The sequence below is a fragment of the Eublepharis macularius genome, chromosome 4 (genome assembly GCF_028583425.1).
Source record: "Eublepharis macularius isolate TG4126 chromosome 4, MPM_Emac_v1.0, whole genome shotgun sequence".
Taxonomy (NCBI): domain Eukaryota; kingdom Metazoa; phylum Chordata; class Lepidosauria; order Squamata; family Eublepharidae; genus Eublepharis; species Eublepharis macularius.
The window spans coordinates 153,806,327-153,833,047 of NC_072793.1; the positions used below are offsets into that span (position 1 = coordinate 153,806,327).

Consider the following 26,721-nt stretch of genomic DNA (forward strand, 5'->3'; position numbering starts at 1 on the left):
TGATTTTCAAGTTAAGTATTTTTATTATCAAAATTATTACATCTCTTGTGAAAGTTCAAATGTTACAGCACAGTGTACAACTCCACTCGAGGGCAGCGCTGCAGCCCCCCTGCCCCCCTTTCCTGGTGGCTCCTTCCCAGCACCTTGCACAGGTAGGAGTGCTTCATCTTTGCCTACTGGCTCTCCAAAATCTCTTGCAATGTTCACTTCGTAAGACACACTTCAGCATAACTGAAAGGGAGGCTACAAAGCCCAGTGAAGTTGACACCCTTTTATACAGTATATAGGACACCCACTTTCCGGGTGACAAGTTCCATCCCCAACACGCTCACAGCCAGACACTTTGAGGAAAGGGTATTTTTTCTTCTTCTCTGCTTTGATAATTTTAAAAGTCTCCCCTAAGTTGAATGAACACCTGATTTCAATTGTGAGTTAGAGAAACCTGTAACAGTCCTAATTAAAAAACAAAAACAAAAAAAGAAACCAAAGAGACTGTGCATTTGAGAAATGAGGGAAGACACGCTCACAGCATTATCTTGTCCAAGAGAAAAGGAGAAGTTCCATGGCAGCACCGGGGTTAGACCTGCCTGATATCCGCTAACCTACTATGGTTATAACTGAATATAAAATTAGATAAATAAAAACACACGCTTGATAGTACAGTAAACAAGTGAGAAAAGCTGGCAACTGTATGGAATTAGACTGATAGAGCATCCAGGGGGCCTGGCACCATTCTGGACCTCAGGGGGGGGGGATAGCAGGGCTGTCTTATACACTTGAGGATGCTTTCGGTAACAGCAGCAGTGCCACCAGACGGGGCCCTTTTCATATCACCTTTTACACACTAATGTGAACAAGCAAGCCACCGTGCTCCCACCACCCCAGCACTGCCTGCTTCAACACTACACCCACACGGGCCATATAATGGATAATGACTGCCCCAGGCCTTTGCAGCTCCATGGAGCACACTCTTGCCATTCTCATAGTGATTTTGTTGCCACATCTGTGTGCGCAGCCTTGCCCTAAAACATTTTTCTCCACAGAGACACACAAGAGTGCTACTGGGCCCACCCCACAGCTCTTTGCTCAGACCCTATGAATACTCTTGCTTGCAACTGGAATGATCAGAATGAACTACAACCCTCCCCCCTCCCCGCCCCAGAATATTCTGGGAACCCAACCCTGCAGAGAGCACTTTGGGATTTAGATGAATGCCCCCCTCCCCCCATTTCCCCTTCCCCTATTTTCTTCTGATTTGCACTGGTTTCATATTCAAGCTTTCCTACCTGCTGCCCAGATGACTACAGCTATGGACACAGGCAGGAGGAAGAGGCCATGCCACTCAGCACCATTTGCTTTCTACAACGTACCCAGACATCAGGGAGATGCTCCTTTGCTACAGGCTCTGCTGCCACCACCGCTACCATCATCTCCTTCCAGGGCTGGCTCGCAGTCCTTTCTCTTGCTTGCACTCCCTCCCCCCCCCAGAGCCCCCAGCACCTGGCCCTTTGCCATTCCAGCACTGCTCCCCCACAAGCTGCTGCTGGAAGGAATGGTGGGCTCATTTCTGTCCTGCCCTAAGAAAGTCCCGTCTGAGTCTTCACACCTGACCCTGGAAGTTGCTGCAGTCTGTATTGATGGATACTGCCGCCTCCCCCTCGGTGTGAGTAGTGCTGTGAGTTGGAAAGTGCTGCTGCTCTGGAGCTCTGATAGAGAGCAGTTTGCCCAGAGCTGGGAGGGTTGATAGTCCGCAAGTCCGACTGCAGGGGCCTAGATGACGAAGTGCAGCTGGCAGTTCCCACACAGGGGTGAGACCCTGTTTCGGAAGGGGGCAAACAGTCTGCAGCTGTCTGGGCAGGATTGGGAGCAGCTACTGCTGGACAACTCTTCTTTAGGACACCACTGCTAGAGTGCTGCTGGTTGCTATAATACCCAGAATTCCCTGTAAACAGAGCTGAGGAGTCCGTGGAGGCTGAAGGGGTGGAGGAAACGGAGGATTCCGAGGAACTGTGAGGGGGAAGGTGTCCTGTCCTCTGCGACTGAGACCGGTAACTGTACCCGGGTGATGCAATGGGATGTCCTCGGTAGGGGGAGGAACTCTGAAGGACAGCCTGAGACTCTGCTCGTGGACTATCAGATTGCAAGAGCTGGAAAGGAAGAGATACAGAAGCCACAAAATCAATAAAAATTCCCATTAGAGGTCCCACAACCTTTCTTTGGAGACAGACTACATGGCATCAGGGCCAGAGACAGCGAACCTCAAGCAAACTGTGACATAAGGGGTACCTGGCCTCCCATACCTGGTAGCTATACCGAGAAGGACTGTAAACAGCTGGTCCCTTGAGGGCAGAGCTGAGGGAGTCGGTTGTGTCTCCTTCCACTGCATCTAGAAAGCAAAACAGAGAGGCACATGAGAAAGGCATGCTCCTGGAACAGGAGCATAAGTGAACTAAACCACAACAGAGTGATAAAAAGAGGTGATGAATCCTCAGATTTGAACAATAAACACTGTGCTACAATACTATCCCTTATAAGCAACCACACGAGCAGTTTTGTTATACTATGGTTCTAATCCTTTTATAACAATGGGCCTCCCTTGAACCTTTCTCCTTGACACTTTTTGCAAATATGTAGAACTGTGGTGGCCTTCCTGACCTCCTCAGGCAGGATGTCGCATGCGGTGGGAAGCCACAACAGGGAATGCACATGGACAGGCACTCATGGTGATCTTACCAATTTGCAGAGAGGCACCTGCAGAAGGCTTTGCTCAGGCTTGCCTCAACAGCACGGTCTGAAGCGATGCAAGCCTGCTCAAAAGTGCAGTTTCCTAAGAAACTGGTCGCACTGGGCACTGTCACTCCACAGCGAAGCCAGCAGATGTTGCCTTCTCAAGGACAGCCACTTGCTTTTCAAAGCCACCTGTGCAGTCCCACTTACCTGTTTCTCTCTCCCCTAAGCTTTCACGAGTGGGCGAGGGCTCTCCTCTCTGACATATCTTAGCGCTGCTACGTAAAACCTTTTCCAGAATGCCACGGCCTTCACGAAGCCGCTCCACTGAAGTGGGCACCATCCTACCAACGGGATAACAATGGGAATCAAGCATCAGGAGACAGTGACACGGTTTCCTCCCATCTTACAAATCCAAGAAGGTTCTGTTTCTAAGGCATTTCAAGCATCCACAGCAGCAAAGCAACAATGCCAGAAGATATTTCTAGTCTAGAAAGGACCATCTCTATTCCTTCTCACAAAGATCATGCATATTCTGCTGTTTGTGCCAGATAAACCTTATTAAGACTTGGGCGTATGCTACTGTTTGTACCTTAGCTGCTGTCCAAAAGACAAATGCCTTGTTTATTTTTAGGGCAGAGCAGAGCCTGCCTCTTAACTAGCTAGAGATTTCTTAGAAGTGAACACAAATGTATCAAACGGGTAGCTGTGCAGCCTACCTATAGCATTACTGGAAGAACAGATGGCAGCAACTCCCCTGCAATAAAAATCCCAGCATGTGTACAAGCTCCTGTCAACGGCACTCATATTAGACTTGTCCAACTAAATCACAGCCCTTTTGATGAAATAAATTTTTGGAATCTGTTCTAGTTGCAGTGTGTGTGGGGCGGGGGTCCTGCTCCGGTTGTAGAGATTCACTTTCTGGAGATTCTTTTGCATGGAAAGAGAGGTAGCATGCTAGGATCATAAAAGGTGGCCTCAAGTTCACCAAAAAACAGTTGGGGCAGAAAACAAAAGGCTTTGCAACTGCAATTCACCACATTCTGCTCACCTAGGCAATTTCAAATTAGAAATGACTTTCTTACATCTTATTAGGCACAAAATGGATTTTGCAGTTGAAAAATTAAAGCTCACTGAAGTGATTGTGGAAGGACCACTTTTCAGCTTCATGCAACCGGTAAAATGATAGAATGGGAACAAGCGTGACCTGCTTCTTTGTTGCAGTAAGGACAGAGATGCAGCTTGCAGAGGATTTTACACACATTAGAAATATTACACTGATTAGGAGAAAACAGTTTCAGTACACATCATTAATTACCATTTCTGATCCTACTGCCCAATTCATGGTTTGAACCTACTCTTGGTGTGGCAGAATTCCATGTTTCATCAACAGGATTATGTGCTTCATCCCACCCACAGTATTTTCAGTGTTAGTCTTTAAAAATGGGACTCACCCCAAGGCCCACATCCCACAGGGGGAGGGGGTGGTATCCATAGCTCAGAGGTGAGTGGGGATGTGGGAGGGGTGAATTCACACCTTCACTGCTGCTATCATTTGGTGGGAGAAAACAGTTCCTTGCAAGGCAAGGTTAACAGGGCAGCAGCACATCTGTTTAAACTGATACGGTAGTTCCTTGGCAGCTGAACGAGTTAGAAACTGTTAAATATTAACACTGTGGGTAGATACTGCAGAATGTAGCGAAGTTCTGAGGGTTCCTGAGCAAGCACGTCATTCAACCTGAAGTCCTTAATACATGGTGTATGGAGTAGTCAAGTTCAGTTAGTTGAAGGGAGTGGAGGGGGAGAGAAGCCATCAGGATGAAATTTCATCTCAAACGCTTTGTACTCCAAACCCAACATGCAGTTCTACCTCAGAAATGCACAATGGACACGAGGGGAGAAAAAGTGACCCAACATTTTATCACAGAGCCTGCAGCAACCTTTTAATTTGCAAAGAACAAAGCATTTAGAACTGGGCAACTCCTAGAAACAGAACATGGATTTTCTCATCCTGAAACTCAGATGCAAGCTAATGCTCACCATCGACTGCTGATGCTCTCCTGGGATTTGCAGTGTGTGGTCCCCCTTGGTTCTGGTGGGCTGACATCCTCTAGATGAGACAGGGAGGAATGAGAGGGGGAGAAGCCATGTTGTGGGGAGGACAGGGCTCGGCTTCCTGAGCCTTGCACAACAGCAGCATCCACATCAGCTCCAGAGCAGCTGCTACCCGGTCGAGTTGGTGTCCCTGTGCATCGACCAGAATCCCCTCCTTCCTTAGCTTCCTGCTTTCGTTTGCGGTACTCCAGCAGAGAAACCTAGAAGAGCGCAAAAGCCGTCATCAGTGTAACAGAGTCTGACTGAGGAAAGGCTGACAAGTGGTTTGTTTCCACAAAAAAATCATTCATTGAGCATGGGATACATTCCCCATCCTCACCCCCACTATGGGAAACTGAACCGATACGTGGACCTAAATATAGGTCCCAGAGGACTCTGCATGTTGTACATTTCTTGTGCTTCCAAACAAACAAGAAATCTGTGCTGAGCCTATGATCAATAGGAACCAACAAGCCTAATTCTGTGTTTGTACAGCAGCCCAGTACTTGGTTTTAAGCTCTGTGATAGCCTGGATCTGAAACTGCAGCCAAACCAACAACATTCCCTAAAGCAGCAGAGGGGAAGCATACCATAGAAATGAGACAGCAGTAATACATCTGTAAGGAAAGACACTGGCACCACTGCATTTTCCCTGCTTCCTGTCCCTACTCTGACAGACAGAGCCTCAAGCAGCTATGCCTATCCAGTGGAGTGGGTGCCGTAAGTTTCACAGCATCTTCCAAAACTGCATCCTCTTGTACTGATTTTCTCTCCATGCATCTTAAGGACCCACTCTGATCATTTCACTTATGCTGGATACTTGCCTTTTTCCTCTGTGGTGGGTTCTGGGGGGAGGATTTAACTCCTTCACAAGCTCTCTCACCACAGAGAGCCATGGATCCATGTGCTGCCTCTTTGAGAAGTGCCTGCTCGTGTCTGCCAAAGTAGCCCTCCGCAGGAGAACTGCAGCAACCCCTCTCTGGATTGAGAGGCTTTCCATCAGCCATCTGGGGAGATTCTCTTAACAATCCATCCGCCCGAGGCATAGCATTCAAAGGGGAGAAGGCATACATTAAGTTAAATTCTGTCCGAAAAGCCTGGTCAGAGCTTCGTAGCAGCGTCTGGGCTTCCCCGCTCTTTCCAGGGAAGCTGGTCTCTGAAGGCTGGGAGGCTGGATCTGAATGCCCCAAAGCAAGCAGCGACGATCTTTCCAAGCAGCTGTTGGTGCTGACCTCCAGGTATCCTGGCTTGGGCAGGTCAAGATCCGACCTGAGACAGAGCTAGAATAGCCAAGAAAGGTATTGGGGAGAGGGGAGAGGATATTGAACAAGGCAGAGAACCAGGTGAAAAGGGCAGACAGAGAAATACTTTAAGTCAGGAAAGACCTTCTTTGCCACAGACAGCACATACTGTTTCCCCACATCTTGCCCCCACCCCATCCACTGAAGCCCCCTTCCTGCCTTGCTTGGCTCTTCCTTCTGCTTATCATTCTAGCTGCACAGTTGCTTTTTCCCTCTATGCTGCAGATGTTTTAGAGGCAACTTAAATGAGAAGCACCCCCTCCCTTTTGGACAGATCTGCTGATGTTCAAACAAACGCCAGAGTATTTTCATAGTCACCATTTCACATAAAATGTCACAACCATTTCAATAAAAGGTGAAGAATCAACAAAAAAAAGTTCAAGGCAAGCAAGAACACCACACACCAAGTACTCCATTATCAGCCACCCTCTTCACAGTAAAACTATCGCAGTCACACACTGCAGTAACTCTCTCACTTCACAGCACTTGGAAATCATCTCTCTAAGAAATGACGCAAGTCCTCATGGCCCAGTTTAGTAAACAGTGCACGAGTTGGTTATCTCTCCGTACGGGTGTCTAAGAGATTCTATTGTGTTCCTTTTCAACCCCTATGGTGCAAAGGCTACTAAACTGGAGAGAAGAGAGGAGTTGGGAGGGGTGCTTCCCATCCAATAGCGGTGGAGCTTTTGCCACACTTTTACTGCTCACTATCCTCCTTATTGTGTCCAGTTCCCAGGCTCTGCAGACCTGCTGCCCTCCCAAGAACGCTGAAGCACGCCTGTTATATTAGGTCAACTCTCCCTGCAGTCTTCCACCCTCTTTCCTACAGCGGTCAACCAAATATCTCCAGGAAGCCTAAGCAAGACATGAACACAGTAGCCCTTTTCTGCTGCTGCCCCCAGCAACTGGCATTCACAGGCACACTGGCCCATATCCTAACGCACTGCTCAGTGAAGTTTAACGCCTTCCTTCAGTCTAAGAGATCCTTCTTCCAGCTTAACTGATTCTTCCTCTGGAGGGAAGAGCCATGTATGTTGGAAGAACTTTGACGCCTTCCTCCAACTTCTTCCTCTGGAGGGAAGAGCCATGTAGGCTGGAGGAAGATTTCAAGATTTGCTGAGTGGAAGGGCACAGACGACTGCCCCCAAGCCCGGGAGGTTCCACGTAGTCATTAGGGCTAAGAGATGCTGACAGACTTGTTCGTGATGAGTTTTCCTTTAAAGCCATCTAAGCTAGCGACTGTGGTGACTATCATAATCATGCATTGTGTGAAATAATTCTGTTTTACCTGCCCCATAATCCAGAGTTCTAATTTCATGAGAAAGGGGGGAAATCCTCCACGTGGTGTTCTACATCATACATATTTTTGTACACCTCTAAGTGGATCAGTTGCGAGTAATGACCAAATAGAATAGCACTAGCTATTTGTGAGTACAGCACAGAGGTCATTTAGGAGTGTTGCCTGTTTTCATTGAGAGTACTAACTGCTTAGGTAGGTTGCAAACAGAGGGCTAGATCCAGCAGAAGATTTCCACTAACAGAAGAGAGTGTATGATTTCCCACTTCCATTGCAGACCTCCAACTGCCCCCCCTTCTGCTGTTACTGGGGGGCCCTAATACCCAGGAACAATAGTTCAGGGAACATTTTAACTTGCAGTCAGGGTGGGGGACGGACAGACAACTGCTTCCATTGGTAGATATTTTCCATGAGTTCCAAGCCAACTTGTTCAATTACAATGAATGAAGCATATTTGTCCTTTTCCAAACTTTCCTTATCTGAGCTGTGAATCTATATGGCTTTTTGCAAAACCTTTATATTTTCGACCTTCTCTTCACCACTGCAAATTCATATCCCAGGCCCACAGTGTGTGGAGGACTAACACATCTTAGGGATGAAGCTTAAGGTCTTTGTCAACATCCTGCAGCTCTCAGCTTTCACTTGTGTGTTTTACAATAATGACTGTAATGATACAGCGGCACAGTCAAGGCTGTATCCAGACTTATGCCTTGTGAGTCAAGTAAGAACTCCCCTTCCTCCGCTCACTGCCATGCTACTAAGAAGCAGTTGTTTTTTAAACATTGCCTTCTAGTGCTTTGGAAGGTTTCAGCACTTAGAGCACCCAGCATACCTAGAAAGGCAACTACTGCACTCCTGTCCTAGACATTCCTGCTCAGGACTATTAGCCTCCTAAACTGAAAGATTCCAAACTGAATTTGGTATCTGGTATACTATTTTAACTAAATTTCTGGTAACCCTAAGTTTGTACCGTTTAGCAACTCAGAAGTATGGAAATATACAAGCAGTCTCTGCAAAAACTGAAACACTTTATGACGTCAGCACTTGAAGACCACTTGGCCAACTCTTCCTCTTAGTCTATTATATAACCTGTTCATGCATTTATCTTATAAAAATGTGTATGCTGCTTTCCCATGAAACCTATGTCCAACGTTGTCATAAACCATCACAGAAATGTAAAAAAAATGACCTAACAGACACAAAGTGAAATGTATCTATGTCTATAATATTCCCTCAATCATTTCACCAACTCTGTCCTCCCAAAGCCACTGCACCTTGCCTTAAACTTTGAATGCTGCACAAAAAAAATCCCCATATTTTGAATGTCTCCCTTTGATTTGCATAATTCATCTGAATGCAGAATTAGAATTTGTATCTTGAAGAATGTGGACTTTTGACACAGCAGAAGCTGGGCTGTATCTTTTTGCAAATGAACAAGAAGGATTCAGTCTTAACAGAAGATACACAAGGTCCTGGCCAGCCATGCCACTTCAGTTTTTCTCCCTCCTTCCCCATTCAGAAGGGTTACTTTACAAGATCTTTAATTTTCCACCCAATCTACTTGACTACAGCTACTAAAGAATCCGACTTGGTTAGCCCTTCCTTCCCCCATCTACTTTTACTCTCCTCTGTAGTTCCCCCCTCCTCCCTCCAAGCACACACAGACTCTCACCACACAGACACACCACATATGCTCTCCGCCTCCAATTGAGATGGTGTGATAACTACCTCGGGCGACAGGGACTCGGGCCTATGCGCAGGGGAACTCTCAGGGGAGGATACGTTCTAGGAGGGAAAAGCATCTTGTTATTCATCTACTTTTTCAAGTCAAGAAGCAAAATAAAATAATGTAAAAAAAAAGAACAAGCATAGAGGTTAGCCACAGCTATTCTAAAAGATAGAAACTACCCTGGGAATGGCCTCAGCAATTAGAGGGAACTGAACACACTGTATGGTTTCTAGAGGTTGAGGAAAGTAGAAAGATAGGACAAAGTTACTACACCTCATGCCACAGCTTTAGAATCAAAACCAGAAGAGAACAAAGAAGTTAGAAAGCAGTATATTGACTTAAACTTGGAGTATGTCTTAGCCAAGGAAGGTCAGCCTGACAAGATGAGAAATCCTAAGGGAAGAAGCCTGGATTTCATGAGCAAGCTGCCACCATCCCTATCAACCAAATGAGAGCAACAGAACACAAGAGAAGCCCTGCTCTCCTCCTTCAGAATGGCTTGGCCAGAACAGAGAAAAAAGCATGGGTTAGAGATTCATAACCATGGTTTGTTATTACACTAACTAGTCTTGAAGAATCACCAGGATAAGCATCATCCCCCCCACTGTTGTGGCAAACCATAGTTTTTTGTTGCATTTGAACCACAAATTATTATTTTTGTTTACTTTCCTTAAAATACAGAATCCTAAGCCTGTTTAAATCAAGTTGGAAGACTTGTCTGTAGAAAAGAAAGCAAAATACAGCTAGCAGTTTGAATGAAATGGCAAACTATAGTTTTCCACAAAAGCAAAAGATTGCTGTGTGCATAGGGAAGGGAGCACATGAGCCTGAAGGTACCCCAGGACTTCCCATACAACTCCAAACCATGGTTTAATGCCATATCTGACTCATTCTCCTATTATAGCTAGGGATGTTCTTTCTTGCTTGTAATCCTGGAGGCTGTCAGGTAGACAATGACTCCATCCCAGATGGAGGATGCAGCTGTTGATCAAGCCATGATAACATGCTGGCTGTTTAAGCCATACTAGGCAGCAGGGTGAGGTCTAAAACTTGTTATGAGGAACATGATTAAGTCCTATTAAGCCCTTATCTCAAGATCATCTCAGTTGTGACCTGCCTCCCCGCCACACCCCCAGCCAATAATAATAATAATAATAATAATAATAATAATAATAATAATAATAATAATAATAATAATAATAATAATAATAATAATAATAATAATATTTATATACCGCCCTTCAGGACAACTTAATGCCCACTCAGAGCAGTTTACAAAGTATGCCATTATTATCCCCACAAAACACCCTGTGAGGTGGGTGGGGCTGAGAGAGCTCCAGAGAACTGTGACTAGCCCAAGGTCACCCAGCTGGCTTCAAGTGGAGGAGTGGGGAATCGGCTCTTCAGATTAGAGTCCTGCACTCTGAACCACTACACCAAACTGGCTACAAAAAAGCTCTCCGTGTACAAATGCTTCCCTCTGGACATCTGCCTCAGGTTGACTCAGATGGGATATACCGAGAAATGCCCTCCTTGCCTGGCAGATGTCACTGTGCCCCAATTCTCTTTTGTCGAGGAAGGTTCCTCAGATGCCATTCCATACACTTGGTTGAATAACGGACCTGGTTTAACTTCTCAGCACCTCCATGCCAAGACAGCTACAGATCCCTACAGCAAAAGGCCCCATCGACTGAGTCTTCCCCAGGATCATGATTAGCATGCTGAAAAGTATATGCAAGAGTTCATGATGGCAGTTGAAAGGAAGACTAAGACACTAAAAGAGAATTCTTGTGAATGAGTGGAATGGAGCGAACAGGAAAGGCCTTGGCAAAGACAAGGAGAGGGAGTCTGACAAACTGCAAGACTTCTCTACAGACTGGAAAGGGAATGAGGGGTGGGGCAAGAGATTCAGTCACACACAACAGAAACCGTTCACTTTCTTACAGGGAACAGAAGCGTTTGCAGCCCAGGGTTTGCTATGACAGCACCCCTTAACTGGCACAAACTCTGAGCAAAAAATAAAAATGGGGGCCAACATCCAATTTCAAGATACAAATTCTTAGTTAATCCCACAACACTGCCTCACAGAACTGAAGGGGTTAAGATACCCAGCTGCTATTTCCTCAGGACCTTTGATTTCTGCCAGTGCACTGAGCCAGGTCCTCATTGTCACCAATGTGTGGACAGGAGATGGTTAAGCAGGATAAGACCCAGTCAGACTCACAGTTATTGGAATGCAGCCAAGAAGACCAGCCACTTAAATAATTCTTGAAGCAGATGATTATCATCTTGATGCTCTGCCAGCTCACTCAAACAATAGGCAGCATATATGCCACTATTCAACGGGAGGGCAGGAAAACCCCCCAGAGATTGTGATACTGGTGGTATTCAACCTCCTACGAATCTCAGCTTTAATTTTTCTCCTTCAAAACGGTAACTTTTCTAGCTCTTATGCCTGAGAAGATATAGGCAATGCACAGAGAAATTTCAGGAGCCAAAGTTCTGGGTAAAAAAGATCCCTGGTGGTCAGAGGGCAAGGATTCAGCACTTTTGCATAGCTCCGGGAGCTTCCTTCTCTCCACCTGACTAGCCACAGCAGAATAAATTATGTAAAGTGATAAAAATCACAGAATTATGGAAAACATGAGAAAGTGCACAATTTTCTTAAACTGCATAAAAAGCACTGCAGATTTTTTTATTATTATTATACAATTTGCGTTGTTTTGGCAAAGAATTCTTAAATGCAGAGTACACACAGGCCAAGCTGTAATTGCAATCCCCAGCAATGAGCAGTCTTAACTGGATCACAAGCCCATACAACTACGGTGACAGTCCCAAGCAGCAAAGAACTGAGACTCCAGGATTGTGGTCAGCCCAACTGCCATCAAAACAAACAATGGGGCTAAGAGTCAATGCAGAGGTTCGAGTTCTGGAGTTAAATAGGAAGACTTGGTTTCAAATCTTCCTCCAAATCCTGAAAGCTTACTGGGTGATTTGCGTCCAGTTGTTATCTCTTATGACTACCCAGCAGGGCTGTTGTTAGGAGAGGTGCCCATGTATAAAAACCAACCTTTTCAAAGGGTAGGATAAAAATATATCACATAAATAAGCAGGCATTTCAATGGTAAGGGCAGTGGCAGAAATAATAGTTTAATGGTCCACATTTGCCAGTTCTGAAACATCAAACAAAATGCTTCTCAGATACATGGACGGGACACAATAAGAGAAGAAAATGGGATGTTTCGGAATGAAAGTGCTGGCACCTGCTTTTCTAGGAGGAAGCCCCAAAATGAAGACCACCACTGTACTCCACACCCGCCTTGTGTTCTAAAAGTGGCTGCAAGAAGAATGGGAAACAATCAAATGAAGCTAGCACCATGCAGATGGAGAAATCCTTGGATGCAATATGGCCAATGTCATTCCAAGCTTGGGGTTGCTATAAGTTGTGTGCAGGACAGAAGCAACCTCAAAGCTGGCATTCCCTTTGAATGCTACTATAGGGAAAGGGCAAGAGTGCAAGTTGGTGCTTAAACAACAGGAATGAGCAGTGGTGCCCCAACAACCTGTGACCCTTTGCACAGTATAATAGCACATAAAGGAGAACGTGCTGGTACTGGATTCTCTCACAGAGCAAGGCTTTATTTGAAATCAGCTATTAGCCTAACTGACCCTTCTAAGCAGTTTTGATGCAAAGGTCACAGGTATGCAGGTAAGATTACTACCACCACCACCACCACCACCACCCACTTCCCTCCCAGCTTACCTCAAACTGTAGTGGAGTATTGCAACGACTAGCAGATAAGGAAGGAATTGGTGAGAAGATCACGCCACAGCCACTGCGACATTCCTCTTCGCCTGGCATAGATGAGGAGGACGTGGTGAGCTGTGGGCTCAGCGAGTCCAGAATTGAGGAGGGGACAGGAGGTGGGGGAGTGACTGGAGACAGTGGCCTCAGTAACTTGGTCACACTCTGCTCCATCAGGTAGCGAGACTTCCACTTCTTCAATGGGCTCAATAAGTCTGCAATGTAACACAATCCAGATGGTGACACTATCATTATACAGCCCTCATCTACACTCAAGGGTTTGCTCCCTCTATATGAACCTCATATTCCTACCTATGGCCCTTGAAGCACTGACAAGCCCTCAGCTGAAATGGAAACTTGTCTTCTAAAGAAGGGAAATACAGAAGAAGGGCGAGGCAAAAACAAACACCTCAGCCAGTCACAAACAAGTACAAGTTCAGGGCTGAAGAGGTATGCAGAAGGCTGCAGTTAGGGAAACAGAACAGAAGTAGCCAATTGTGTTTTCAAAAGAAAAAAACCTTAGAACTCAGAAACAGTTATAGGCAGAGAAAAATCCATCTCTCTACATCACCTGCATATTTAGACCAATCTTAACTCCCCCTAGCCCTAGAAGTCCAAGGCAAAGACAAAATCTCAAAGTTAATACTGCTTCTCTTGACTGTGAACCTGTTTAGGTCTATTTCCCTTCCTTAGATAGAAGTTTGGTGTGCATTTCCTATGCATTCATTTGGCAGATAGAAAATTAGGCATAGTTTCAAAGAAAGGCTGAATAAGAACTAAGCCAGTATGATCTAGCAACTCCTGCATGAGTGCTTACAAACACTCCTAGCAATAAGCCCCTCAGCAAAGTTCCTGTCCAATAGTCTGCTTTTTGTACTCTTTTGCCCCTAAGATTTTGAATCTATTCACAATGTGAAGGAGTCCTCTGCTCTGCCATTCCCATCCTACCCGAACCACAAATTCTCTTCACTAATAAGTCCCCCATTACCTTCCAAGTAAAATTCATGACAATCTCATTATCTCAGATTCTACTGCCCTTGCAGCAGCAATGCCAAGATAACATTAAGTCTCCTGACAGGGTGGAAACAGTTCTTGCTAACAAGATCCAAAAGGACCAATGAATCTTCCTTCCACTAGAAGGCTCTGTCCTGCAAAGACACGATGAAGTGCCTTGCAGAAAACCAACATTTTTCTACATGAGAGTCCTATATGTGCCCACAAACGCATTAACGCTTTTAATGCACAGATACTGTATACCCTCTTTTATACTTCAGATGCTTTCTAAGACCATGCGATAAGCTGTCAGTCACATAGTTGGGTCAACCAGCAGGGCAGGAACTGCTCTTCAATAAGCTACTCCCACATGAGTAGGAGAACATTTAAAGAATACTTCAGTTAGCCTATAGCCAATTACAGTCATTACTTGCTTTCTAACCCATTATTCCAGTTGAGGTCACAATGCTCCAGCATATCACCATTCCAACTCATGATCAGCAGAAGCTATCACCTATTCTGAATGGACAGCACTCCAACCACATTTCTAATACTATCACTACAGATTTCATCAACTGCTCCAAGTGTTCTGTATTCCACCGAGGGTTGCCGAGTCCCCTTACCCTTTGGGCAGGAGATCTAGCTCTTACCTTTCAGTCCTCTGTGCGTGCACGCACACTCCTGGGCTATGCTATGATGTCACTTCCAGGAAGTGACTTCATTGCACAGGCACATGATGCCCGAGGAGCGAACCTGCACTCTGCAGCGGGCTGAAAATCAGGCCGCTGTGGAGCCCGGGAGTGCTGTCAGGGTGGTGCAATGGGCATGGGAGTGCTCCTGTGCTCTGCAGTGGCCCAATTTAGGTCTGATTCAGGCCACTGCAGAGCCTGGGAGCACTGCCAGGGCAGCGCAACGGGCCTGGGAGCACTCCTGCGTTCTGCAGCGGGAGCGCTGCTGGGGTGGCGCGATGGCCCCTGGAGTGCTCCTGCACTCTGCAGCAGCCCAGTTTGGACCCAATTCAGGCCGAATCAGGCCCTGGAGTGCTCCTGTGTCCTTCAGTGGGCTGAATCGGGCCAGTTTCAGGCTGAAATCAGGCTACTGCAGCGTGTGGGAGACACATTCACTCACCTTTCCCCCCGCTGGCCAGGTAAGCAGGGGCGGGGGGGAGGGGGGGAGCGGGGGATCCCCTGCTCCCAGAGGGGGACTGGCAACCCTAATTCCACCTGAGCTGCTGACTTTTCTCTGTAAACTGACTTTTGTATAACATTCTTGTGCAAAGATACCCAGTTTCCTGGCTTCTCAGGACACAGGATTCCCACCACCCAATCAGTGGATCAATTATTTTCCAGCTCTTCACTCTACCTTGCAAGAGAATCTGTGAGACTCACAAGAACATCCTTAGAAGTCAATGTGTGTGTGTGTGCGTGTGTGTGTGTGTGGTCTTTTGAAAGGCAACTCTTGACTTTGCCTCAAAGCAATGAACCCCAAATTGTCAGAAAGAACCATGGAGAGCCTTCTAAGCTTTTTGCTCACTCAGTATTGTAAGCTTGTCCAGAGCTAGTGCTTTGTCCACTTTAGGTGCCTCTAACCTTTGTGCAACAAACAGATATCTGTACACTGCCTAGGGCCTCGTCTGTCGTCCTTGGAAAACTGATCCCTGACTTGGATAGATCGCCACCCTCTTCCTCTGCAAAGACAGATGCAAAGTTACTATTTTTAAAACTCATCCTTTTGCTTTGCTCACAGATGTAGGCTCCAGTGCTGCAGAGTGGCTGCTTCATAACCAGTGGCCTACTCTTTGACCAATTGTCTCCTCAGCAAGTGTTAGAGATGAAAAAAGCTCCCAAGCAAGAGGGCACTGTTTTTTCACATAGTGCACTTCCTTCATGGGGGAAAAGTGGAAGTGTGTGTCTTGAAGGCACAGAGAACCCCTTTCCTAGAGCATTCATATTAGCCAAGCCTTACTAATTCCCCCCACCCCCACCATGGAGATGTCAGAATAAGCAGCCACTCAGCAAAAGGAATTCCACTCATGCAGCCTGTATACTTCTGATACTCCTTTCCCTTGACTTTTTCCATAGCACTCTAAGAATAGAGCTGAAATATGCAGAACTGCTACAGGGCCAAGCTAATGAAGGACAGGAGTATGAAGCGCTCACCCATCATAAACAGGAAATGGCATCTAGCACAAACCCATTTGCAGCATTTTTCCTACTGCTGCTCACCAATACAGTTGCAAGGCTCTTATCTGAGTTAGGGCCAAAGTTAAACAGATACTGGTGTTTACTACAGATGGCATATTACTTTTTTTTAATAATGCTCCTCAGAACACTATGAGATAGAAATAAATGCCCACCCCAATGCATTGGTAAGGTGTAGAGGCAGCTCAACCAACCTGCGTTCTCTTTGCAGATGCCAGAAGTGCTGCTGCTCTCGTTGCTTTGGTATAGACACTGGGCTCTGTTCTCCTGGGAAGTGGCTGAGGTCTGAGTCATTCCTTCTTCCAGAGCTTGCTTCATCCAACGCTGTAACAATAGAACTTGCTCAATACGCAGGCTCCCCTCCAGTGTTTTCCATGGACTTGCAATAGACTATTGCTGGCAATTTCTACCTGTATCAGTCAATACCCACTCAGGGCTGGAGGTGGTGGTATGCTTTTACCTCAATACAATTTATGGCCCATCCCTGGAACATTCTGCCTCCAAGGCTGGTAAGCAAATGAGAATGGATTTATGGCCAAGGCTGTTTATGGCCTGCACTCAAATCAAATTTTGCACTAAAAAATTTAGGCTTTTAAGGATATCAATTTGCACGCGTTAGGTTGAACCCATATTTTACTGGCATAATGTGGACATTTTCCAGGCAAGCTACAGCGTAACAGAAAGGGCAAAAGAAACAGTCTAGTAAGAGCATCAGAGAGAGTCTAGGAAGCAAACATGAGACTGGGAGAAATAACTAAAGGAGGCTGGGAGTGGGGGGAAGAAGCCTCTACCTCCTCTAAAACACTTGAAATACGAGAACTAAAAACCTCCTTAAATGAAAGAACAGATTTGAAGTTCATGTAGTACACAGTAGATTCTGTACCAGGGCACTAGTACCTCTGTACATAGAACTGCCAAGACAACCACTACCCCTAGCTTTGAGTTCAAGTAGCTGCACTGCATATGCATACTGCAAAATGTGTCTAGGAAGATGCCTTGATTAGTTCTAATGGAACACATAACAAAGCAAAACTAAAGTCTTGGTCACTTTGTCACAAAACCAATGGAGGTTTGCTGGTCAAGAGTTCACACAAGGAAGTGAGCCTAACTCAAGTCCATGTTAGCCAAGGGAGTGTACTAATTACAACTGCACCAGCTGAGCCAGAGCCAGATATGCCAGAAAGTTGCTTACCAGTTGAAAAGCAAATAGTTGGAGCTTGTTTCTGGCAGGAGTGTAGCAGGAGTACCTCTGGCAGGAGTACCTCTGGCAAGGTGGCCAGAGGAACTGAAAAATCATGCTCTTACAGGTTCACCATGCATGTGCAATCTGACACAAAATGTTATCAACTGACCAACTTTGGCTTTTAGGACACAAGTTTCTAGCTCTCACATTCAAATGAAAAAAGCACTACGCTGCATCTAGTTAAGACTCAAATCAGAGCAGGCTTTGAACAGAAATCCCAGTGGTCAAAAGCCAGGAATAGAGTGCTCTCCCCAGCTTCTTGTCCAATAAGTTCTCTGTCTTTTTACTGCCTGATCTCCCTCTATCTCCACCTACCTCTACTACTTCAAGCCCTTGCCAAAATGTGAACAAAATGCTCAGATATTAATTATGTTACAAAGCTGTCACAGTATATCATGAGAACTGTCACCGTATAGCATGACTTGCAGAACAAGCCAAAACAAAGACATATTCACACACACTCTCTCTCTCCTGATCTGCCTGTTACTGCCACCAGGGTTTTCTTTATAGCCAGGTGACTTGGGAAGTCTGGGAAAATGCCCAGCAGACCGGGTGCTCCTGAGCCTATATACAATTATTTGCAACTCAGAGCCCTCTGGACAGTCACCTGCCAACCCTGTGAATGAAGCTCTTTGTAAAGCATGAAACAGGTATTTAGACAGTCTCACTAGAGAAACAGATACTCTGAAGAACACATTTAAATACATTCAGAGTGACACACCACCACTGTTAGCTTACAAAACAGTGAAGAATAAAATGACTTCACATGGCTTTTCCAAGAAGCCTGGTTTCCAACTAGAATCCCAGTCTCTCTTCTGTAAGGAGACTAGAAGTTCCTCATTCTCAAATCTAATTATTGGACTATGCAGCGTGTTCCATGCAATTGTTACTCCCAGGGGTCATTTCATAGAAAAAGACCTGGAGGAACTTATTAGCGTAACTCATTAGCACAACTCATTAGCATATGCCACGCCCCTAGACAGCACCAAAAGTGTGTCATTAGCATAACTGATTTCCATATGCCACACCCCTAACATCACCTATCCTGGCTATTTTGGACCTGATCCTGGCCATTCAGGGCCAAATTTGGACCCAAAATGGCAAAAAAGGGGCTGAAAATGGCAAAAAAGGGGCCCCAAATGGTCAGGATCGGGCTGCTGCTGAGCAGGAGAGTGATCCAGCACCTGTCAGAGGCCCTATCCGGGCCGTTTTGGCCCCAATACAGGCCAAAATGGGCCCAAAATGGCTGAGAGTCAGGTGGGCTGGGCCACCTGACAGATGACCTCTTTGGGGAACTGCCGGAACTGTGTTCCTGCGTGTTTCCCCTCGAAATGAGCCCTGGTTACTCCTGATAAAAGCAGGCATGGGCAGGTGTGTGTGTAGGTTTGTATCAAGGAGAAAACTGCTAAAAATTGTGTGGGTCCCCTGCCCCCACACATGTGGAAATGCCGCCACACAATTTTTAGCAGTTTGAAAGCAAGACAGTTTACTTAAAGATGATCCTTAGTATCGAGCTCTAGATGCATTTAAATCCACCTAGATTTCTCTTTAATGCCATTAAAACACACACAGATATACACATAGACTTAACACTTTTCAGTAGTGGCAACTAACACCATCACAGTTCAGGTTTGTAACAACATGCAGTTACTCCATAGCCTATTTATATGTAGGAATGGTAAGAGACTGATGATGCCACATTAGGGGTGGTGTAAGACTGTTGCTTTCTTTAAAAGTATGCCAGGATAAAAGGAGGTACAAATTGTTCATTTTATCCACTGAAGAGACAAGAAGTCATACACCTTTAACAGTTTATTTTGACCATATTGGTAATTTTGATTACATTTATTTTTAATTATTTGTTGTGGAACAAGTGCATAGCACTACTGAAGAGACTGGCTCTGATCAGGTCATGATACTATCAAGGAGCAGGCATACCTTTTTACAGGAGCTGTAGTTCCCATCTAGCTGAACTGGTCGTCGCCGCCTTTCTGGTATGAAGGGAGAGCCAAAGCGGATGTAGTGTTTAGGCATTGTACAAATGAGCGGGGAATGGACAAGGCCCGGCAACATATTGAGGGTGGTAGCCAGTACAGTTGGGTCAGTGGTGATGCGTAAAGGACACTCAATGGGGCATTCCTGCTTCTCTGCTTTATCGTTCAGCCACTCTGTAACTAGATACTGCAGCAGAAAAAGATGCATCGTAGTATGTAAAGTCAGGTAACATACCAGGGTACTAAAGAAAGAATGCAAAAGGAGTGGGAATATACCAATTCCAACAATGGCCCATCTAGCCATTATTGTCTGACTGATAATGGCATTCTAAGATCTCTGGGAGGTATGAGTAAGATCCTCTAATATACTATTATCTCAGTTTCATCAACAGAGTACAATATACTCACAGCTTCCTCGAACAAAAGGACATTCCAAGGATTAAAAGTAATAAACTATTTCTATATGTAGTGCTGTTTTCCATCCAAAACTTCTGACCTCTTCTGATGAAATGCCTTGGAGAGCTGTCCAGTTATAAAATTAACTGGAGTAAGACAGGCTAGTGGCAGGGCTTCCCTGCCCAATCATCTGGTAATGGGCACATTAAATACCTCTATCATACTTGATTTTGGGTCACTGCATTAAAGAGATGGGACTCTAACAATGAACTGGTGAAAATTTTGACATGCTTAAAATGAATGTGTTTCTAGAATTCTTTTAACTGGACTGCCAATTTAGCTACACAATCCTAAGCAGGGTTATGCCTGTTTAGTATTTATTTACTTGAAGTATTTAGACTCCACTTTTCTCCCAATCAGTGGGACTCAAAGCAGGCTACATTACATTTAAAAACCAATACAATACCAGAAATACAAATATATACAAATAAAAAGGAAGCAAGCTACAACTTCTGCATGGTACTATCAAAGGCACATCAAAACAGCTCTGCATTATAGAGCTTCTGAGACTAGTGCAAGGTCGCAGCCTTCCTCTCACCTTGGGAAGCCCATTCCCCAGCACAGGTGCTGCCACAGAAGAAGCACAAGCCAGAGTAGGGGCACTTCTTAATGACCTAAGTTAGGATACAGCTGATAACCCCCAGTCTGATTATCAGAGCTGCCTTGTGGGTGCACATGGCTGGAGTTGGTCTCGCAGATAATACCACTAAAATCATAGAGCTGGAAGGGACTCAAAGAGTCATCTAGTCCAACCCCCTGCACAATGCAGAAAATTTATAGCTACCCTACCCACTCCACCCAATGACTTTTGCTCAGTGGTCAGAGGAAAGCAAAAAAACCTCCAGGATCCATGGCCAATCTGGCCTGGAGGAAAATTCCTTCTTAATCCCAAGGCAGCGATCAGAATTAGCATTTACTTAGACTGAAGTAATTGCACACGATTGAATTTTTAAACTATCAAAATTAGTAACCTGCTGTGGTGTTTTCTTACTAGGTAAGGAGAAGCATTAGTTTCTAACAATTATTCCCCTGGATGTGCACATCTGGGAAAATGGTTTCATCACGGCTGGAAAGAATTAAACTTGTGACTTTATCCAACTATGTATAGTTCCAAACTGGTCAGAAGTTCCCACACTGCACAAGCTGATTGATGTGAAAACGAGGAAGTGTCGTAGGGAAAAAACTGTAATGATTAACAATACACTTATTAAACTGGTTCTTTTTTTTTCTTTCTGGTAGTGTGCAGGCCTTGTTCTCTGGTAGGCCACTGCAGGCCTTTAGTAGTTGTACGTTTCATGTTTTTCCTTTTCTTTTCTATACTATCTTTTTAACACTTCCATAAGAAAATAAAAATTGTAATAAAAAATTCCCACGATATGCAGAACCTATCTTGCTTTCTGAATCATCTGAGAACAAACTTAGGAGGTGGGGGAGAATGGACTGACAGAAGAACTTTTAATTCTGTCTTAACTGCTCAATCTTAATAATGAAACTTACTCCTATGCACATTTGTGTTGGATCTATGCACTATCCAATTCAACAGAATCATACCGTCAGATACAGTTATGCATATTCCAGTTAATATGTGCTTCAAAAGTATCTCTTATAATTTGTGCCTTCTCTCAAGGCCTAGCTACAATCCTATGTAAGCTTCAAAACTGATGTGAGTTCTTTAAGAACTAACGGGGGTTCAGAAATTACGACTGCCGAATTATAAGACAGGCAGCTCTTGAACTACTGAAACTGCTGCTTGCTGACACAGACACTCTCATTAGTCTCCTCAAAAATTCTGATACTGTTACCCTATCTGTCCTGTTCCAATTAAATCTGTGATTTGACAAATCTCCAAATTGGTTAAACTACTGTATCAACGAAGAGAGCAAAAATTTGGGCTGGGAAAAAAACAAAGAGAACAGCATCATCTAAACATAAAAGTAGTTTGTTTTCACATCTACTGCTGTTAATCCCTTGAATTTATTAGCTTCCTGTTAAATTCAATAATACTTTAACCAAAAATGTACCATGTTGATGGAAAACGGGTTACTCAAAGCCAAGCCTTCTGCAGAACCTTCAGGAACCAAGACACACCCTTCCCTCATAATCCACTTACCTTCTTTGTTTTGGGATACTTGACTGTGGCCCGGTTGGTCTGGGATCCCGCAACTGGAGCCACAGCTGGGTCAGAACCAGTCAACTGTTTCCCTTCTCCCGGGCCCTCTATGCTGCTGACTTCTGCCGCTGTTACTGTGCTCACACTATTCTTTTCCTCAGGAGCAGCCTGAGTTAACTCAGATTGCTGGGCAATGGCTTGCTTTTGCCTTCTCAGTCGCTGTGCTGAACTGCTCCGGTACCGGGAAAACCGGCTTTTGGGACGCGGCCTAGTTGGTTTTGATGGTGCTGGTTTAGAGACTGGTTTCTCTGCAGCGGTCTCCTGCAACACAAAATCCCCATGAAAGGTCTGGATTTGTTAACAAGCTGCTCCTATCCACTAAGTCCTTTACCCTCAAGCTGGGAGAAAAAGCAGATGAGATCTAGCTATACAGGCTCAGTTCCAAGAGTGTAAATGAGGGACCATGATTTTAGCCTGACCTGGAAAAAGCACCCTCTATTTGTAATGCTTCCTCCAGCGCACTACTTCCTTCCATGCTTCTGAAGCTCTTCCAGGACAGAGGCCAATGTATATTCTGAACCCAAGGAAAGAGGTACCCAAGGGCATGAGGACATAACACTGCCTGTCTGAACAGCTGTGCTGATTGCTGGCCTTTTCTGGCCGCCATTCAGTATCACAGCATGAACCATCTTCCCTTTTTCTCCCAGCTTGCCGACCAAAACAAGCTGACTTTCAAGTCAAGCACAGGTATGGCAACACAAAGTATACTCCTGCTACTACAGCATCATGCCGGTGGCTCACAGCACTGGACACAATTTCCAGACTTAAGAACTACCATGCTGGATCAAACCCACCTTGACATTTTGTTTCCTTGCGCGTGTCATATGCAACTGGAATGTTCACATACACATTATGATGGCAATGCCCACCACCAGCACCTGGCGATCAGAAGCATATGCTTTCCGAACAGGATGTTGCACATCTTGCTAACAAGTCTAACAGGAATATCAATGCTTAAAATTTAAAAAATGCTGAACAGACCTTCCATCCACTGAAGCAATCCCATGTAATTCCACAAAAGCCTAGGGCTGAACCTCTGCAGTTCTACCGTTCCCTCTTACCCCAGCCTGTGAAGACCTCCGTGTATTCACTCCAGTGCTGGCACAGGGAGGAGTACTTGGGACAGACGTGTTTAAAGCCACACTGCTCTCTTCAGTTTCATTTGGCTCAGATTTTACTTCCTCCGGTTCTGGCGTCTCAGCAGTCACCACCACTTCTACATCCGTGCTGCTCCGGTCTGAAGGCAGATCTTTTCTCCGTTTGCGTTTTTCCAGGTTTTCAAATACATGCATGATGGCTTCTACTTTTCTATCTTCTCGAGACTGGTTCATATAAACAGAAGTCAGTGTCAGCAGAACAGGCATGGAAGGACAGAAGAGAATCTGAGGGAGGGGAGCGCTGGACAGTGGGCATCTTAAGAGTTTCCAGAGTCTATTTTCTAGAGTTCAATCTGTCAGGCAACTTGTCAGGACGTTAACTCCTGAATTCACAAAATTAAGGCTGGCTGAATTAGAACACACTGTGCTACTGAGGAAACAGCCTTGTCCGGCATAGATGCCAAGACTGAATAAGAAAACACAGCTACATGAATATATCACTAGACATTACTACAATGCATTATAGCTATTTAAGGACTTCCCCCTCACAGCAAACTCAAGGTTTTGTCTTTCCCTTTTCTTTTTCTACTTCCAAATCACCCTCAATTGCATCTTATCTGTTCAATAGCATCTTATTTGCATTAATATCTCTGAATATTGTATTTTCACTTGTTACCATTTTAATTCATAATGGATATTCTGTTTTTCATTAAGTAAAGATGCTTTTTTAAAGGCTATGACATGAAGCACTGAAGACATCAAAAGTACCCAGTTTCCCAACTCACAGAAGACCCAGATGAAAGGATCTGTTGCATGTTTTGGCAAAAGTAAAAATCAAGAGGCCATCAGAACTGCAGGGTAAAGTACTTTTTTTCAAAGGTAACAGAAACATGGATGGGAAGGAGAGATTTTACGTCCTATGAGAGAAGTAGGACAACAGTGAGAGATTAGGAAGAGTTCCCGCCAGAGGAACTTTTTAGAACAAAACTAAAGGACTGTTTCCTCAGCCAAGGAACTGGCTCACCAATACTTTTTCACTTTTTGCTGTTTCATCTGCAGCCACTGTTTCCACAGGCCTGGGTGTCAACACTTGCTTCCAAAGCCTTATGTGTTCTACTTGTGCAGTGCTATAAGTATCAGTTGCATGGGATTGGCTGGCCCTTACAGTGCCAGCCAATTTACATGCAGAGGCTCCTTTCTCAAGAGCCAGTTTGGTGTAGTGCTTAAGAGCGCAGGACTCTCATCTGGAGAACCGGGTCTGATTCCTCACTCCTCTGCTTGAAGCCACCTGGGTGACCTTGGGTCAGTCACAGCTCTCTCAGAGCTCTCTTAGCCCCACCCACCTCACAGGGTGTTTTGTTGTGGGGATAATGATAACATACTTTGTAAACCGCTCTGAGTGGGTGTTAAGTTGTCCTGAAGGGTGTTATATAAATAGAACATTATTGAATGTTATTATTAAACCACCAGTTTTCAAACTGTGTTCCAGGGAACCCAGAAGTTCCTTAGAATTTTATCAAAGCTCCCCAATTAAGAGATCAAGTGGTAGCCTACAGCTTCCACTGAAACAGTTTGCTCATTACTACTCATCTACTCTGAAAATGAACAGCTACAAGTGCATTTTAAAGCATGGTTTCAGTTCACACAGATCATCAATGAGACACAACACAACATTGGTCCAGTTCCATGTATAAATGAGGGTAATATATCTAAGAACCTTCTGCAACGTGCAGATATTCAGGAGTCCTTGGCAGCCAAGCTGATGTGATTCTCCAAAGGCAGAATGTTTGCAAACCACTACTTTAAATTGCATATAGAGATTGAAGAGAGCAGTTTCTAGGACAGTGAAATGAGCTGCTAGCAGTAGGAACAGCAGGAATAGCAGCAGTGATGACATGAGACAAGTTAACTGAGCAGTACTGTAGGAGGGTGAGGTATGAGAAGCTTCCTCCTAGGGGAGGGACAATATTCAAGCACAAGCAGTTGAAAAGGAAAAGGCACTTGCCCGTCTGCTCTGTATGAGGCCTCCCTGCTCATCCAGAGTTGCCTCTTTCTCTTCTTCTTGCTTCTCTTCTTTGTCTGCAACCTGAAAGGCAAAAGAGCAGAACTCAACAGCAGTCACTATTGAAAAAGCTATGAGATAATTACTGAGAATTTTCAGCTTTTCATTGGAGCACTCTCTCTAGGAAGGAGCAAATTCCTCCACAGTTAGTGACCAAACCTCTAGCACTTTAGGATCCCAGGGATTTTACCTCATTGTCACTGGCTGCAGCAAGGCCCTCAGGGACTTCCTCTGCTTGTGGATTACTATTCTCATCTGATGCAGCACCACGCTGTTCCAGCTCCTTCCGACGGGCTTTCCGACGCCTAGTCTCTGCTCCAATCAGAGTGTCTAGAATAGGTGGAGGTAGCTGGTCTATAGTGTTTGAGCTTCGTTTTTGTACAGGGCAATTCCGGTTTCCCTTGTGACAGGCACAATCCACTTTATAGTTGCTGCCCCCCACACAAAAGAGACACAGAGTATTAGTATTGCTCTCTGAGACATCGAATGCATTTGTGCCTTGTGCTAAGTATACAGGAAATGCATATTGGGGGGGGGGGGATGTACTCCCACTGTGCCCTCATCATTCAAGAAGCAGAATGCAGCTGAACAAGAAGCAAAAAGAAAAGAGGCAGAGCCGAGGAACATAAGAAGAGCCTGCTGGATCAGACCAGTGGCCCATTTTGTTTCTCATAGTGGCCAACCAGTTGCCCTTCAGGGCAAGCAGGGCACAGAGGACAAGGTCCTGCTGCCACCTCCGAGCATTAATATTCAGAGGTTTGCTGCCTTGGGATATGAAGGCTCACCTTCAGTCACCATAGCTAGTGCCATATCCTAGGAAAGCAAGTGGCACCAAGAGAACTCACCAGATGTTGTACTCATAGTCAAAGGCAATTGTGACCTCTGCATCCTTGGCAATAGATGTAACAGCATATATACATAGGTGAATCATCCCATCAGCAATCACGTGACGAACCTTCAACACAAACAGAACTGCTAGCACCCCAAAACCAGATGTCACATTGCAGGAGTTAATATATTCCATGAAATGAAAGCAGAGATTGCTTCTTAGGCACACTAGAGCAAAGGCTACTTTCTGATTATTATGACAGATATATATATAAGAACTCTAATATAAGACACTCCTCCTAAAAAAAAGTTATATATAAAAAGCTTTTTTTACTACTGTGTGTAACTAACTTGTAAAGGAATTTAAGATGCCCAGCCGCCCTCCCTTTCTTGATGGCACATCTAGTCTTCTTGTCAGATAAAGAGGGAAACTTGCTATGCTACAGCATCTGGATTTTTCCCATTAACTGTACTGCTGAGGAATGTATAGTACATCTTGGTGACCATAATGGGGGAAGTATTTGGATTAAAATTCTATCTAGTGAAGACAAAGTTCTAATGTTTGCCTTTCAGGGGCCACTGATAAACTGCACATAATTCTGAGAATTTAAAGTTCTCCTGCAGTATCTGGTACTATAAAACCCACTGGATCTTGGTTTTCAGTCTTTTACCTTTATTTAGGACAACATTACTTCCCAAGATATGCTCTATAAGCAATGTTAAA

General features: G+C 44.9%; 1 protein-coding gene across 2 annotated transcripts in view; it reads right to left on the reverse strand.

Annotated features, from left to right (window-relative positions):
* SETD5 (SET domain containing 5) overlaps positions 1 to 26,721 on the reverse strand; it is a 64,737-nt gene continuing 38,016 nt past the window's right edge. The window contains exons 11-24 of one of the 2 annotated variants that reach the window (XM_054975827.1): positions 26,015 to 26,124; positions 25,360 to 25,600; positions 25,113 to 25,193; positions 23,072 to 23,332; positions 21,951 to 22,271; positions 19,329 to 19,571; positions 16,342 to 16,471; positions 12,912 to 13,168; positions 9,148 to 9,204; positions 5,646 to 6,101; positions 4,768 to 5,042; positions 2,938 to 3,071; positions 2,301 to 2,386; positions 1 to 2,147 (exon numbers count right to left, since the gene is read on the reverse strand). In XM_054975827.1, coding sequence (XP_054831802.1) covers positions 1,578 to 2,147; positions 2,301 to 2,386; positions 2,938 to 3,071; positions 4,768 to 5,042; positions 5,646 to 6,101; positions 9,148 to 9,204; positions 12,912 to 13,168; positions 16,342 to 16,471; positions 19,329 to 19,571; positions 21,951 to 22,271; positions 23,072 to 23,332; positions 25,113 to 25,193; positions 25,360 to 25,600; positions 26,015 to 26,124 — 3,222 coding nt within the window. In that variant the 3' untranslated portion in view covers positions 1 to 1,577. The remainder of the gene's footprint in view (positions 2,148 to 2,300; positions 2,387 to 2,937; positions 3,072 to 4,767; positions 5,043 to 5,645; positions 6,102 to 9,147; positions 9,205 to 12,911; positions 13,169 to 16,341; positions 16,472 to 19,328; positions 19,572 to 21,950; positions 22,272 to 23,071; positions 23,333 to 25,112; positions 25,194 to 25,359; positions 25,601 to 26,014; positions 26,125 to 26,721) is intronic. The other variant, XM_054975828.1, reaches the window with a different exon arrangement.